Source organism: Bombina bombina, chromosome 6 (assembly GCF_027579735.1).
Source record: "Bombina bombina isolate aBomBom1 chromosome 6, aBomBom1.pri, whole genome shotgun sequence".
NCBI classification, from domain to species: Eukaryota; Metazoa; Chordata; class Amphibia; order Anura; family Bombinatoridae; genus Bombina; species Bombina bombina.
In genome coordinates, this window is record NC_069504.1 from 239,882,767 (window position 1) to 239,899,480 (window position 16,714).

Sequence of the window (16,714 nt, forward strand, 5' to 3'; positions counted from 1 at the left end):
CTTTCACAGGCCAGATTGGACAATTGTAACGACAGATGCCAGCCTTCTAGGTTGGGGTGCAGTCTGGAATTCCCTGAAGGCTCAGGGATCGTGGACTCAGAAGGAGTCACTCCTTCTAATAAATATTCTGGAACTGAGAGCGATATTCAATGCTCTTCAGGCTTGGCCTCAGTTAGCAACTCTGAGGTTCATCAGATTTCAGTCGGACAACATCACGACTGTGGCTTACATCAACCAAGGAGTTCCCTAGCGATGTTAGAAGTCTCAAAGATAATTCGCTGGGCAGAGATTCACTCTTGCCACCTATCAGCTATCCATATCCCAGGTGTAGAGAACTGGGAGGCGGATTTTCTAAGTCGACAGACTTGTTCATCCGGGGGAGTGGGAGCTCCATCCGGAGGTGTTTGCTTATGTGTTTCCACCGTTTCCTCTGCTCCCTCGTCTGATTGCCAAGATCAAGCAGGAGAGAGCATCGGTGATCTTGATAGCGCCTGCGTGGCCACACAGGACCTGGTATGCAGATCTAGTGGACATGTCATCCTTTCCACCTTGGACTCTGCCGTTAAGACAAGACCTTCTACTACAAGGTCCTTTCAATCAACCAAATCTAATTTCTCTGAGACTGACTGCCTGGAGATTGAACGCTTGATGTTATCAAAGTGTGGCTTCTCCGAGTCAGTCATTAATACCTTAATACAGGCACAAAAGCCTGTCACCAGGAAAATTTACCATAAGATATGGGTAAATATCTTTATTGGTGTGAATCCAAGGGTTACTCATGGAGTAAGGTCAGGATTCCCAGGATATTATCCTTTCGCCAAGAAGGTTTGGAAAAAGGATTGTCAGTTAGTTTCTTAAAGGGACAGATTTCTGCCCTGTCTATTCTTTTGCACAAGCGTCTGGCAGATGTTACAGACGTTCAGGCATTTTGTCAGGCTTTAGTTAGAATCAAGCCTGTGTTTAAACCTGTTGCTCCGCCATGGAGCTTAAATCTGGTTCTTAAGGTTCTTCAAGGAGTTCCGTTTGAACCTCTTCATTCCATAGATATCAAACTTTTATCTTGGAAAGTTCTTTTTTTTGGTAGCTATTTCCTCGGCTCGTAGAGTTTCCCAGTTATCTGCCTTACAATGTGATTCTCCTTATCTGATCTTCCATGCAGATAAGGTAGTTCTGCGTACCAAACCTGTTTTTTTACCTAAGGTGGTATCTAATAAGAATATCAATCAAGAGATTGTTGTTCCGTCTTTGTGTCCTAATCCTTCTTCAAAGAAGGAACGTCTATTACACAATCTGGACGTGGTTCGTGCTTTAAAGTTTTACTTACAAGCTACTAAAGATTTTCGTCAAACATCTGCTTTGTTTGTTGTCTACTCTGGACAGAGGAGAGGTCAAAAGGCTTCGGCAACCTCTCTTTCTTTTTGGCTAAGAAGCATAATCCGCTTAGCCTGTGAGACTGCTGGCCAGCAGCCTCCAGAAAGGATCACAGCTCATTCTACTAGAGCTGTGGCTTCCACATGGGCCTTTAAAAATGAGGCTTCTGTTGAACAGATTTGCAAGGCGGCAACTTGGACTGCGCTTCATACTTTTTCAAAATTCTATAAATTTGATACTTTTGCTTCTTCGGAGGCTATTTTTGGGAGAAAGGTTTTACAGGCAGTGGTACCTTCCGTTTAAGTACCTGCCTTCTCCCTCCCTTCATCCGTGTACTTTAGCTTTGGTATTGGTATCCCACAAGTAATGGATGATCCGTGGACTGGATACACCTTACAAGAGAAAACATAATTTATGCTTACCTGATAAATTTATTTCTCGTGTGGTGTATCCAGTCCACGGCCCGCCCTGTCATTTTAAGGCAGGTATTGTTTAATTTTAAACTACAGTCACCACTGCACCCTATGGTTTCTCCTTTCTCTGCTTGTCTTCGGTCGAATGATGGATATGGCAGTTAGGGGAGGAGCTATATAGACAGCTCTGCTGTGGGTGTCCTCTTGCAACTTCCTGTTGGGAAGGAGAATATCCCACAAGTAATGGATGATCCGTGGACTGGATACACCACAAGAGAAATACATTTATCAGGTAAGCATAAATTATGTTTTACCTTAGTAGTATGAGCACACATCCTTTTGTTTAAGTAGATGTAGTTCATCAAATAATATAATTGCTTCAGACATTTTATAAGTAACTGGATATTTTTTTAGTGTGATTTGACCACTGAAATATATTCCCATAGCAGAAAAACAAAGAAGTTTATCAATGGTATAATCTGTTTATACTACAAACAGCTAAAACTGGAGGCAGACCATATATCATTTGTCATCAGCCAACTTTGATATAGGATATACAGATATTTGTTAACATGAGTATTCTCATTGTAGAGTGTTTTGCAGACTTTTTTAATTTATACAAGGCACAATTAGTCTCATGTTGTTGTTATGGGTATTTTCTTTTATTCACTTTTTATTTGCATGATGATTTCGGAATGGTGAGTTTGTAAATTTTAACCAGCATTATGGGAAACAGAAAAAAGAAATTACACTGATGTAATTGATATCAAACCTTTATAAATCTAATTTATTTTAAGTTAATATGCATAATCTTTGCAGGCAACTCCCTGTCAGCTATTTTGGAAGGGGAAGGGAGACTAACATTCCTGAATCGTGGTGAAGATTACATGATGACAATGCCGTATGCTCACTGCAAAGGTAAAATCACACGTAATTCTTGTGTTCCTAGATCCTCATGGAACTTCAGCTGTGTGTAATGCTCTGACACTACGTGTTTCTGTAGGTATTCTCTATGGCACAATGACGCTTGAGCTCGGAGGAAATGTCACCATCACATGCGAGAAGACCGGTTATAGTGCCATACTTGAGTTTAAATTAAAGGTAGCTGTGGCTTTGTTTTCTTGCCGTTCATAATGTTCTTTGTTTGAAGGGATGGTCAGTCCTCCTTGAGTATTGGGCATCGTTTTACTCTGTATAACCATAGGTAACATCTGCAGCAAAATAATAGTGTAACTATAAGGTGCATGGGACTCGATGCTCTAGAATCTAGATTCTATTGTGGTTTTAAACATTGTAAGTGCTCTAATACATCTGTCTCAATCAGTTTATTCCCATCTTATCATTCTTATATCCCCTTAAAAACATCATTGTGGAAGTTGCAAATAAGGTTATTATTATGAGTCCCATCATATATTTGTGATGCACCAACATATTCAGCAGCACAAGAACATATGTGCATCATAGAAAAATATGCAAAATACAATTACATTGTTTGGCATAAGCAGAAATGATAATGCAAATGCTGGTTAATATGGTCCTTTATTTTTCCCATTTATGGACTTATTTTTTGCTGTGCAAACATTTCTGGACCACTGGACGTAAATCAGAGGTGCTTCCATTGGATAATTGGCTGCATTCTCAAACTTCGCAGTCTGAGCCATTTTAGCCATTTTTTTCTTAGAAGTGTAAAATATTTTACATCACAATCTCATAGCATTTACTTTCTGTGACTGTGAGATAAACCACCCTTTGGGCAGAAAGTAAAATATAAATAATGCAGTTATTATTATTATGATGATGAGAATTACTTATAATAATGCTGTTGTTTTAATTATTTTGTAACTTTACTTTGCAGCCATTTTTAGGTAGTGAAGATAGTGTTAATCAAATATCAGGGAAGATCAAGCTTGGCAAAGAAGTGCTGGCTACATTGCACGGCCACTGGGTGAGTATGCTTATTCATTTGGTTTGAAAGCATTTTCTGTCTGTGTGTTGTGTGTGTATCTGGTGATAGAGATAGATGAAAAGACAGACAGACATAAACAGATAGAATAAACATAAAATGAATATTAACAAGTGAAAATGTATGGCTATATAAAATGGGTTTGCGTTAAATCACACTTTCTTTTTTTATTCCCATGTAATAAGGTTGTGTTTTCCATTAATGTATCTATTTTTTCATTTAATATTTAAATTGTCGGTCATTTGACAGTGGCTGATTTTCAGTTAATGATTTTGTGTTTCGGCATGTGTATGAGGCAGCATATTTAATCTAATATGGCTTCTACTTTTGCTAGTTGTCATTTAATAAACAAAACAATCCTTTTATTAGTTGATCACTAGAAGCTCATAATTTAGTCCTGAACAGAAAAGGAATTAGGAATTTATTGTTAGTGTGACATAAATGTGTTTGGGAGAGTGAGTGCCACTGTGATTAACATCTTAACGGCTAGATTACGAGTTTTTGTCGGTAAGGCTTGCGGTGCTAACGAGCCTTTTTTCCCACCGCTCCCTTAAGACAACGCTGGTATTACAGGTTTTTTTAAACCTGGCGTTAGCTGCAAAAAGGTGAGCGTAGAGCAAAATTTAGCTCCACATCTCACCTCAATACCAGCGTTGCTTAAGTCAGCGGTGAGCTGGCTAAACGTGCTTGTGCACGATTCCTCCATAGGAAACAATGGGGCTGAGCTGGCTGAAAAAAACCTAACACCTGCAAAAAAGCAGCGTTCAGCTCCTAACGAAGCCCCATTGTTTCCTTTTGGGAAATGAATTTTATGTCTGCACCCAACACCCAAACATGAACCCAGAGTCTAAACACAACCTAATCTTACACTTATTAACCCCTAATCTGCCGCCCCCGCTATCGCTGACAACTACATTATATTATTAACCCCTAATCTGCTGCTCCGGCCCCCGCCGCCACCTACATTATACTTTTGAACCCTTATCTACTGCCCCCAACATCGCCGATACCTACATTAGTTATTAACCCCTAATCTGCCCCCCCAACATCGCCGCAACTATATTAAATTTATTAACCCCTAATCTGCCGCCGCCGCCAATGTCGCCGCCACTATTTTAAATTTATTAATCCCTAAACCTAAGTCTAACCCTAACACCCCTCTAACTTAAATATAATTTAAATTAAACGAAATAAATTTACCATCATTAAATAAATTAATCCTATTTAAAACTAAATAGTTACCGATAAAATAAACCCTAAGCTAGCTAAAATATAACTAATAGTTACATTGTAGCTATTTTAGGATTTATATTTATTTTACAGGCAACTTTGTATTTATTTTAACTAGGTAGAATAGTTATTAAATAGTTATTAACTATTTAATAACTTCCTAGTTAAAATAAAGACAAATGTACCTGTAAAATAAATCCTAACCTAAGTTACAATTACACCTAACACTAAACTATCATTAAATAAATTACCTAAACTACCTACAATTAATTACAATTAAATAAATTAAATTACGAAAACAAAACAACACTAAATTACAGAGAAAAAAAAAAGAATTACAAGAATTTTAAGCTAATTACACCTACTCTAATCCCCCTAATAAAATAAAAAAGCCCCCCAAAATAATAAAATTCCCTACCCTACACTAAATTACAAATAGCCCTTAAAAGGGCCTTTTGCGGGGCATTGCCCCAAAGTAATCAGCTCTTTCATCTGTAAAAAAAAAATACAATACCACCCCCCCAACATTAAAACCCACCACCCACACACCTAACCCTACTCCAAAACCCACCCAATCCCCCCTTAAAAAACCTAACACTACCCCCATGAAGATCTCCCTACCTTGAGCCGTCTTCACCCAGCCGGGCACAAGTGGACCTCCAGAGGGACAGAAGTCTTCATCCAATCCGGGCAGAAGAGGTCCTCCAAGCGGCAGAAGTCTTCATCCAGGCGGCATCTTCTATCTTCATCCATCCGGAGCGGATCCATCTTCAATCCAGCCGTCGCGGAGCCATCCTCTTCCATCGACGTCCTAACGAACAATGAAGGTTCCTTTAAATGACGTCATCCAAGATTGCGTCCCTTGAATTCCGATTGGCTGATAGGATTCTATCAGCCAATCGGAATTAAGGTAGGAAAAATCCTATTGGCTGATCCAATCAGCCAATAGGATTGAAGTTCAATCCTATTGGCTGATTGGATCAGCCAATAGGATTGAGCTCGCACTCTATTGGCTGTTCCAATCAGCCAATAGAATGCAAGCTCAATCCTATTGGCTGATTGGATCAGCCAATAGGATTTTTCCTACCTTAATTCCGATTGGCTGATAGAATCCTATCAGCCAATCGGAATTCAAGGGACGCCATCTTGGATGACGTCATTTAAAGGAACCTTCATTCTTCGTTAGGACGTCGATGGAGAGGATGGCTCTGCATCGGCTGGATTGAAGATGGATGCGCTCCGGATGGATGAAGATAGAAGATGCCGTCTGGATGAAGACTTCTGCCTCTTGGAGGACCTCTTCTGCCCGGATCGGATGAAGACTTCTGCCCCTCCGGCTGGGTGAAGATGGCTCAAGGTAGGGAGATCTTCAGGGGGGTAGTGTTAGGTTTTTCTAATGGGGGATTGGGTGGGTTTTAGAGTAGGGTTGGGTGTGTGGGTGGTGGGTTTTAATGTTGGGGGGTATTGTATTTTTTTTTACAGGTGAAAGAGCCGATTACTTTGGGGCAATGCCCCGCAAAAGGTCCTTTTAAGGGCTATTTGTAATTTATTATAGAGTAGGGATTTTTATTATTTTGGGGGGCTTTTTTATTTTATTAGGGGGATTAGAGTAGGTGTAATTAGTTTAGAATTACAAGAATTTTAAACTAATTACACCTACTCTAATCTCTAATCCCACTAATAAAATAAAAAAGCCCCCCAAAATAATAAAAATCCCTACCCTATAATAAATTACAAATAGCCCTTAAAAGGGCCTTTTGCGGGGCATTGCCCCAAAGTAATCGGCTCTTTCACCTGTAAAAAAAAATACAATACCCCCCAACATTAAAACCCACCACCCACACACCCAACCCTACTCTAAAACCCACCCAATCCCCCATTAGAAAAACCTAACACTATACCCCCCTGAAGATCTCCCTACCTTGAGCCATCTTCACCCAGCCGGAGGTTTTTTTTCTGTAATTTAGTTTATTTAATTTAATTGTAATTAATTGTAGGTAGTTTAGGTAATTTATTTAATGATAGTGTAGTGTTAGGTGTAATTGTAACTTAGGTTAGGATTTATTTTACAGGTATATTTGTATTTATTTTAACTAGGTAGTTATTAAATATTTGATAACTATTTAATAACTATTGTACCTAGTTAAAATAAATACAAAGTTGCCTGTAAAATAAATATAAACCCTAAGCTAGATACAATGTAACTATTAGTTATATTGTAGCTATCTTAGGGTTTATTTTATAGGTAAGTATTTAGTTTTAAATAGGATTAATTTATTTAATTGTAGTAATTTTATTTAGATTATTTTAAATTATATTTAAGTTAGGGGGGTTAGGTTTAAATTTAGGTTTAGGGGTTAATACCTTTAATATAGTAGCGGCGATGTTGGAGGTGGCAGATTAGGGGTTAATAAATGTAAGTAGGTGTCGGCGATGTTAGGGACGGCAGATTAGGGGTTTATAAAATTTAACTAGTGTTTGCGAGGCAGGAGTGCGGCGGTTTAGGGGTTAATATATTTAAGTGGCGGCGATGTCCGATCGGCAGATTAGGGGTTAATATATTAAAGTGTTTCCGATGTGGGGGGTAGTTTATGGGTGTTAGTGTACTTTTTAGCACTTTAGTTAAAAGTTTTATGTTCCGGCGTTAGCCCATAAAACTCTTAACTACTGACTTTTAAATGCGGTAGAAGTCTTGCCAGGAGAGGGTCTACCGCTCACTTCTTCCAAGACTCGTAATACCAGCGTTAGGCAAGTCCCATTAAAAAGATAGGATACGCAATTGACGTAAGGGGATTTGCGGTAAGCTCGAGTCACGGAAGAAAAGTGAGCGGTACACCTGTACCTGTCAGACTCGTAATACCAGCGGGCGTTAACCTCTCAACGCTGCTTTTTATGTCTAACTCAAGACTCGTAATCTAGGCGTATGTATTTTGTGCAGAACCAGCTGTCTTCGCAGAGTCCTGGAAGCAGAACTGTTTAATTATTGCATTATTTGGGCACTAAATTATATTTGCTACATATTGACCATCCGCATCCTATAATGTTAAAATTCCTCTATAGAAAAGTCCTTGTAACAAGTGTATACCTGTTTTCAGGTGCTATCTATTTTTCTTATATTCATTTATGTCAGTGGTCGGCTTTTGAAATGTATTTTTATTCCTTTACACAGCAAAATATATAATCTGTAAAATGTTCCAAGATACTTAGCAATACATTTGAGTTGTGTCTGTTCTTGGATAAGACTAAATATATATATATCATATTATGATTTTAAAGCCTACAGCTGTATCAGTAAAGGGTCATTTTAAAGTCTGACTATGATTCAGCCTTTTTCTTTTCCAAAATTTTGAATAAATACTTTTTTTTTTTTTTTTTAAACAATTTTTTATTGAAGTCGTAAACAAATACAATATATAAAAGGTATGCCCAAAACATTTACAAATAGATGTATACACAGTACCATTAGTAGAGTAATATATTCAAATATTTCAGGAGTAACTATAAAATATGGGCTATCTTATAAAGGGACTTCAGTTTTATCATAGAATATCATAAAAGTAACAAAAACAAAAATGGACCTCTCCCAGCTAAATAAGAGGAAGATTAAGGTATCTACTCAGATAAGAATAGGGCTAGGGAGGGGATAGCTCTATAGTTTTATGGGGAGGGGGGATGCAGCGGGCGAGAGCCGCTCAATATAAAATATGAGGGGGGGGAGGAGGGCGGAGCCAGGTAGTATGTGAAATTTGTAAATGTACTAAGGAGTTAGAGCTTTTAAGTACGCTATTAAACAGAATTCTAACGATATTGTTTGGAAACATCTAAGTAGTGTATTTTTCGTCTGGAAACGAACAGACCAAATATGAACAATAGGTTTAAATATTTGGGGTAACTATAGGTTATATGCCAGAACAAGAGGTACCTCTCTATAAGATTTGCATAGGGTAGTATTGAAGTTCTATAGGGATTTACCTTTATAAGCATTATACATATAAAACAGTGAGCAAGAGTGGGCCCCAAACATATAAATGAAACCTTCAAACATTTAGGGAATATGAGAATTACCTTCATGTACCATTATGCACAGATATTGGTAGGTAGCTGTATAGGCCAGTATATGCTATAACTAGGAAATCTTTGCTAAACACTCAAGGCCAAGTGAATAAGCTAAAATCAAAGCTGTGACGAGGGAGACACAATAGTATAGAGGGTATATATACAAAAGTATGATGACAGAGTTTTGAAAATAAAAAAAAAATACATTGATTTTAAGCTCTAATACACGCCAGGGCTATTCTAGACCCACATAAAGTCTATACATCAGAGATATGGTCAACCTGTAATCAAGCGACTCACAATGAAACCAGCAAGACGCAGGGAAGGAGATTGATAAAGTTACCTATTGTGTAACTGGAGATGAGACCACCCTTCGATGAATAATAAGCCCAGTTTGCATTAACTTATAAATTACGGTCTACCTCTGCTGCAGAATTGATGCGTATGACTCTCTATTAAGCCACCTCAGTTGTAGGCGTCTTCTTAAGTACATTGTTAAAGGCCCACCACGGGAGGAAGACTATGATATCCTTTTTGTTACATAGGGTCAAAAGGGATACTGATATATAGACATGAAGACCCACAGGAGTCTGTATTTACTTCTAAATATCACCAGACTTATTGTTATAGATATTAATATTAATAGAACCCACCAGGGTATAACATATTCTAGTAGCAAAAACACTAATGTCTACAATATATGGCAAGTATCTCATGAGCACTAAACATCAAGTACACTGGCATAGCTTTAAATAAAAAAAGAAAACATAAAAAAAACCGTCTTTAGAATGTTAATCAGTTTGTCAGTACAGTACATAAAGAGGAAACAGAAACAGAAAAAACCCTGTAGTGTGGGAATGTGAAGAGTAATGCTAAACAATGCTGGGGTATACATTTTTTAAGTGAACATTAACTTTTGAGAATAATTCTTGAGGGCTTTGTACCGGCAACACCAGAGGGGGTGTATGGGGCTGGATAAGTATGAATTAACAATCCTATAGTAGTCCAGAGCTCTCTCACCAAAATTGCCCTGTCAGAGTAATACGGCTATTGAAGTATGTTCAGTTTATCCCCTTTGTAGGACTAAAGTGTGTAGTGAGATTTTGTTAAACATTCAATATACCTAGTTAAAACAAAGCACTAGCACATTAGCTAGACACCAGCGAGCTTTTTATCTAGAAGTGGTTTGTATTAGAATCCTGCTTTGCTAGGGTGACCTGAGAAGGATATGTGAAAATTTAGTCTTCTATTGGAATGAACTCTTATTAAACAGCTTAACCTACAATAACACATTCAAATGTAAAGGCCAAAGAGCATCCTGTCCCTTTCCAGGCTAAACAAGTGACTGATAACATATACATTACTATGAACCATTAAAGAACAGTGAACAATAAAATCAGATGGCTGTAGTACAACAAGCAGTTTAAGGTCATAATAGTCTCAGCATCAGTATTTACTTATATATGTTTCCTGTGTACCCTGGAAGAGTGCTTGCACAAGATTGACCTGTAGTCTAAATATAGTTGGAGGTTGTGCTGCGTATCTCCTCTATTATACTAGTATGTAGAGGAGAAACAAACCAACAGAAATGAATGTAGTAAATAAAAATATCATCAAACTGGGTTATGTACTATGTGCTTCTGCAGACTAAATCTGTTCACATAACGGCCTAGTGTATGCAAATAAAGATAACAATATAACCAAAACGTGCTGAACAATGCGTTATCAACAGTCAACTTGATGTAAGCCAGGTATAGTCCCAGATATTTTTGAAGAGTCTTGGCTTTAACCTTTGCCTCCTGGATCGAAGAGACCTCTCACCAAATCTGTGTAAAGAGCAACGGCCATCTCCTGAGAACTAATTGCTGCCACGCTCAAAGCAAGCAAAGTAGGTATAGGGAAGCACTCTCTCAAACCGCTACCTCGCACGGACCAGCAAGCAGGCATACCCCAGCCGTTGAAAGAGGGGGCTTCATGATAAGAAGGACTATTATAGCTCCACAGGGTCACGCTATTAAAAAGAAGTTCAGATAGTTTTACAAACTCACTCCGAAGCACAATGCCCCCGGGAGTGTAACCGCCAGAAGTAGGTAAGTACCGCAGACTAGTGCTCTTGAGGAGATTCTCCTGCGCATACAAGTGAACATCTTTCTGACTCACGAGGGTGATCACCTCCTCAGAATCAGAGTCATTGTACAGGGAGTGCAGAATTATTAGGCAAGTTGTATTTTTGAGGATTAATTTTATTATTGAACAACAACCATGTTCTCAATGAACCCAAAAAACTCATTAATATCAAAGCTGAATAGTTTTGGAAGTAGTTTTTAGTTTGTTTTTAGTTATAGCTATTTTAGGGGGATATCTGTGTGTGCAGGTGACTATTACTGTGCATAATTATTAGGCAACTCAACAAAAAACAAATATATACCCATTTCAATTATTTATTTTTACCAGTGAAACCAATATAACATCTCAACATTCACAAATATACATTTCTGACATTCAAAAACAAAACAAAAACAAATCAGTGACCAATATAGCCACCTTTCTTTGCAAGGACACTCAAAAGCCTGCCATCCATGGATTCTGTCAGTGTTTTGATCTGTTCACCATCAACATTGCATGCAGCAGCAACCACAGCCTCCCAGAGACTGTTCAGAGAGGTGTACTGTTTTCCCTCCTTGTAAATCTCACATTTGATGATGGACCACAGGTTCTCAATTGGGTTCAGATCAGGTGAACAAGGAGGCCATGTCATTAGATTTTCTTCTTTTATACCCTTTCTTGCCAGCCACGCTGTGGAGTACTTGGACGCGTGTGATGGAGCATTGTCCTGCATGAAAATCATGTTTTTCTTGAAGGATGCAGACTTCTTCCTGTACCACTGCTTGAAGAAGGTGTCTTCCAGAAACTGGCAGTAGGACTGGGAGTTGAGCTTGACTCCATCCTCAACCCGAAAAGGCCCCACAAGCTCATCTTTGATGATACCAGCCCAAACCAGTACTCCACCTCCACCTTGCTGGTGTCTGAGTCGGACTGGAGCTCTCTGTCCTTTACCAATCCAGCCACGGGCCCATCCATCTGGCCCATCAAGACTCACTCTCATTTCATCAGTCCATAAAACCTTAGAAAAATCAGTCTTGAGATATTTCTTGGCCCAGTCTTGACGTTTCAGCTTGTGTGTCTTGTTCAGTGGTGGTCGTCTTTCAGCCTTTCTTACCTTGGCCATGTCTCTGAGTATTGCACACCTTGTGCTTTTGGGCACTCCAGTGATGTTGCAGCTCTGAAATATGGCCAAACTGGTGGCAAGTGGCATCTTGGCAGCTGCACGCTTGACTTTTCTCAGTTCATGGGCAGTTATTTTGCGCCTTGGTTTTTCCACACGCTTCTTGCGACCCTGTTGACTATTTTGAATGAAACGCTTGATTGTTCGATGATCACGCTTCAGAAGCTTTGCAATTTTAAGAGTGCTGCATCCCTCTGCAAGATATCTCACTATTTTTGACTTTTCTGAGCCTGTCAAGTCCTTCTTTTGACCCATTTTGCCAAAGGAAAGGAAGTTGCCTAATAATTATGCACACCTGATATAGGGTGTTGATGTCATTAGACCACACCCCTTCTCATTACAGAGATGCACATCACCTAATATGCTTAATTGATAGTAGGCTTTCGAGCCTATACAGCTTGGAGTAAGACAACATGCATAAAGAGGATGATGTGGTCAAAATACTCATTTGCCTAATAATTCTGCACTCCCTGTATGGCCGGGTAGAGACCGCAAGTTTACCGGGCTTATCAGCACAAAGAACCACTTTTGGCTCCGCAAGCTGCTTCATACGCTCGAGAGGCTGGTTAGTGCAGGCTAGGGGATCTACACTCCTCCATTCATCTTGCGTCGGAATCATCCGTGGCGCAGTGACATTCTGTAGGCTAATGGATAAATCATTGAAACTTGCCAGCATCTGTAAACTGAACACCCGCAAAGCTTCAAAGATAGCATTGGTATCTTCCTCCTTCCTGGATGGGATAGTTTGCATAGGCCCCAAAGACCCGGGTGTTTCCCAGTCTGCAGCAGCCATCTGGGGTATAGTCGGGTAGTATAAATGAGGTAAAAACGGCCACTAATATTGTAAGGGCACTTCTGCTCACTCAGGATTAGTTTTTAGAGACAATAACAAAAGAGTAGCTCCAATTTTCTGTTGTTTTGAATAAATTTCAGCAGGAGCTCTATAGAACACGACTTCTCTGTTAAGCTGTTGGCTCCGCCCCGAATAAATACTTTAATTGTGGTTTTATCATCTTTCACGGTTATGTGATTAGAGTTTTCTATCTTAGATTTTTTACTCCTATTCTTGCATATTGCTTAGATTTTCTCCACTGTTTAAAAAATGAGGGGGAAAAAGAGTGAAAACCCATTGTAGCAAAACACAAAACAATGTATTGTAATTTGCTTAAGTATAAGCGCAAAAATATATGGAAGATTTTCTAGATGAAAAATCTTAAAGGGATATGAAACCCATAATTGTTCTTTCATGACTCACCTAGAGCTTGTCATTTATAACAACTTTTTAATTTACTTCTGTTACCTAATTTGCTTAGTTCTCTTACAATCCTTTTGTTGAAAAGATGGGATCTAGCTGCTGATTTGTAGCAACATTTAGCCACCAATCGGCAAGCATTACCCAGGTTCTAAACCAAAAATGGTCCTGCTCCTAAGTTTACATTCTTTCAAATAAAAATATCAGGAGAACAAATAAAAAAATTATAATAGGAGTAAATTAGAAAGTTGCTTAAAATCGCATGCTCTATTTGAATCATAAGAGTAAAAATTTGGGTTTCATATCCCTTTAAAAAAAATAATAATGTCCCTTTAAGTGCATTGTGAATAAATAAATATGGGAATTTATTTATAGATAAAATTCCTGTCTTTGAAAACTAGATGCATGTGCAACCCAGTGAGTTCCACTTTGAAAAAGCACATTTTAAAAAGCAAAATCAGTCTGTAGTTCTATAGATCACAAATACAAGAAGTCACATAATCTCTCATGAGCCCAGTTTAAGAGAGTTCCCTATAGCCATCAGTATTTAATCGCAGATGTAGCACTTGTAAAGCAATAATATTAGAACGTGAAATAAAATAAGTAATAGGTGATGTCTGAAGAGCTGACTTGACTCATATGAACAGGTAGATATCATCTGTCCTCCTGTTATTGGTAATATGTTCATCTCTGCTAACACTTCTGTATGAATCTGGTGTTTGTGCTTCTTTTTTTAGGATAGTGAGATTCTTATTCAGGACAAGAAAACAGACGTAACAGAAACATTCTGGAATCCAACAATAGAAATGAGACAGTGCAGATTAATTCGATGTACAGTGCACCGGGAAGAGCAAGGGGAGTTTGAATCTGAAAGGTATAAATAAACTAAAATCATATGACCATAGGTGACAATTCACATTCCAAACTATTTGCGTTTTTAGGTGAAGTGCGTTTTTTTCACAGTGTTTATAAAACCAAAGCCCTTCAGATCCATTTAAAAACCACAATAACTCATGTATCACTAGCTTTTCACACTTCCACATTTGTGGTCTAATACCACCCCTATAAACTGTTTAGTGCAGTATTATAGGGTTTACGCCTGTTCAGGATAGTCTGGAAATTGGGAAGTTTGTCCAGGACAGTCCTCCCAGTGTGCTGGTGGAGAAAGAGTTATTTGCACCAGGTGCCTGCAGTGCTGGTGAGGAAGTGCATTTGGTGCTGCAGCCTCATGAGTGCTGGTGATTGGAGGATAGAGAGCATAGAGTAAAGCTACACTTGTGTTAGCATCTGTAGCTCTTTTCCTCTTAAGGACATGACGAGTCCACGGATCATCTTCATTACTTATGGGATTTTCTCCTCCTGCCTGCAGGAGGCGGCAAAGAGCACCTACAGCAAAGCTGTTAAATAGTCCCTCCCTTCCCCTCCAACCCAGTCATTCTCTTTGCCTGCGTTAGTAATAGGAGATGGCAAAGTGAGGTGTTAGAAAAAGATTCTTCAATCAAGAGTTTGTTATTTTTAAGTAATGCCAGAATGTATTACTTTGATCTGGGGTGTAGCCTAGACCTAATCAGTCTCTACAGTAGGGCTTTTTGGTGGCTTTAAAGCGTTAGGAACTGGTGGGACATAATTCTCACTGCGCCTCCTAAGATGTTGCTGCCCCATTATAGATAGCCTAAGCGCATGGTAACTCAGGCTGATCTGCTTCCACAGGGCTATGAGAGGGAGAAATTGGATCCTCTTACACCTGATGGACGACCCTGTTATCAGGCAACATGGAGGTAAGTGCTATTTGTTTTCTCATTCTGGAACTACAGGCAGAGTGATTATGGCACTTTACTTATCCTAATTGTTACACTTGTATTATCCTGCTAGTGCAGCTCCGGGACAAAACTCCTTTTATTCAGATATAGGGAAAATCAGTATGTACAGGCACTAGGGAGACTGCTTTAATTATTTTTACATGTTGTGTTTTTTAATATGGATACCGGGCTAGCTAGACTTATTTGATGTACGCCCACAATGGGCGGGCCTATTTCCGCGCGCTTCCTCATTCTTGCTGCTACCCGGGCTAAGAAGTCGCATGGAGATTCTGCTGCCGCATGGCCTCTGTTTATAAGATATTTGGTCAGGTGGTGGTAGCGCTCCCGGCAAGCGGTGTGTTCTGTGTTTTCCTCCAGTCCTCTGATATCATCCGGTTGGTCCTGGGAGGTCGATCGCTTGTTTGGTGGCAGGTAGGCACCTCAGCAGGCTGCTGAGGTGTAGATGTGTCTGGAAAAGCATCAACTTTGTATTTTTTTTGCTATATTATAAGAACGGCAGTAAAAAAATTTGGGTTTAAAATTTAAAGACACAGGCTGATTATTTTCATAACGGTAAGTTAATTTTTTTCGATCTCAAAATTACTTGTTGGGGATTTTCCCTTGCTGGCTATCCCTTGGTTCTGTTTTAAAGTCACAGTTGCATATATTAAAAAAAAAAAAAAAAAAAGTTTTTATTTTATGTGAGAGATGGATACTGGAGCTCTGCTCTTTGCTCTATGTGCTTGAATGCTCAGCTTAAACCCCCTATTCCTTTTTGTCCCTCATGTGTTGAGAGGGCCTTGAGTTACAAAGAAAGGATTTTTCATGAGCAACCCTCTTCTAAGGCGGATGCTTCTCAGGGGTCTCAAGATGAGATTCAAAGTATTTTGCAGCGGTCTCCCCAAATGTCCCAAGAGATTTCGCCCGCTCAAGCAGTGCCCTGTACTAATACTTTAGCTTCAAATATTTCCTTAATGGATATAGCTAAGTTAGTGTCTTCTTCTATTTCTGATACGTTATCTGCCTTTCCCATGTTTCAAGACAGACGTAAGAGAAGGAGTGACCATGGAGTCAGTAAGGATACTGATGCATTGGTGTCATTTTCAAATTTACCCTCTCAAAAGCATGAGTTGGAGGGTTCGGAGTCTTTATCTGAGGGTGAACTTTCTGATTCTGGAAGTTCTGTTCCCTTTTCAGATTTGGAGGTGGTTTCTTTCAGGTTTAAGTTAGAACACCTCCGCCTGTTACTCAGGGAGGTATTATCAACTTTAGATGATTGTGACTCTACAGTAGTAGGGGCTCCTGAAAAGTTGTGTAAGATGGATAAATATTTTGAAACTCCCT

General features: G+C 39.1%; 1 protein-coding gene across 4 annotated transcripts in view; it reads left to right on the plus strand.

Moving 5' to 3' along the window:
- Nucleotides 1-16,714, plus strand: part of OSBPL8 (oxysterol binding protein like 8) — a 760,079-nt gene that overhangs the window by 715,977 nt on the left and 27,388 nt on the right. For all 4 annotated transcript variants that reach the window (XM_053716764.1, XM_053716766.1, XM_053716765.1 and 1 more), the window contains 4 exons: nucleotides 2,604-2,702; nucleotides 2,788-2,885; nucleotides 3,640-3,729; nucleotides 14,309-14,445. In XM_053716764.1, the coding sequence (XP_053572739.1) occupies nucleotides 2,604-2,702; nucleotides 2,788-2,885; nucleotides 3,640-3,729; nucleotides 14,309-14,445 (424 nt within the window). The remainder of the gene's footprint in view (nucleotides 1-2,603; nucleotides 2,703-2,787; nucleotides 2,886-3,639; nucleotides 3,730-14,308; nucleotides 14,446-16,714) is intronic.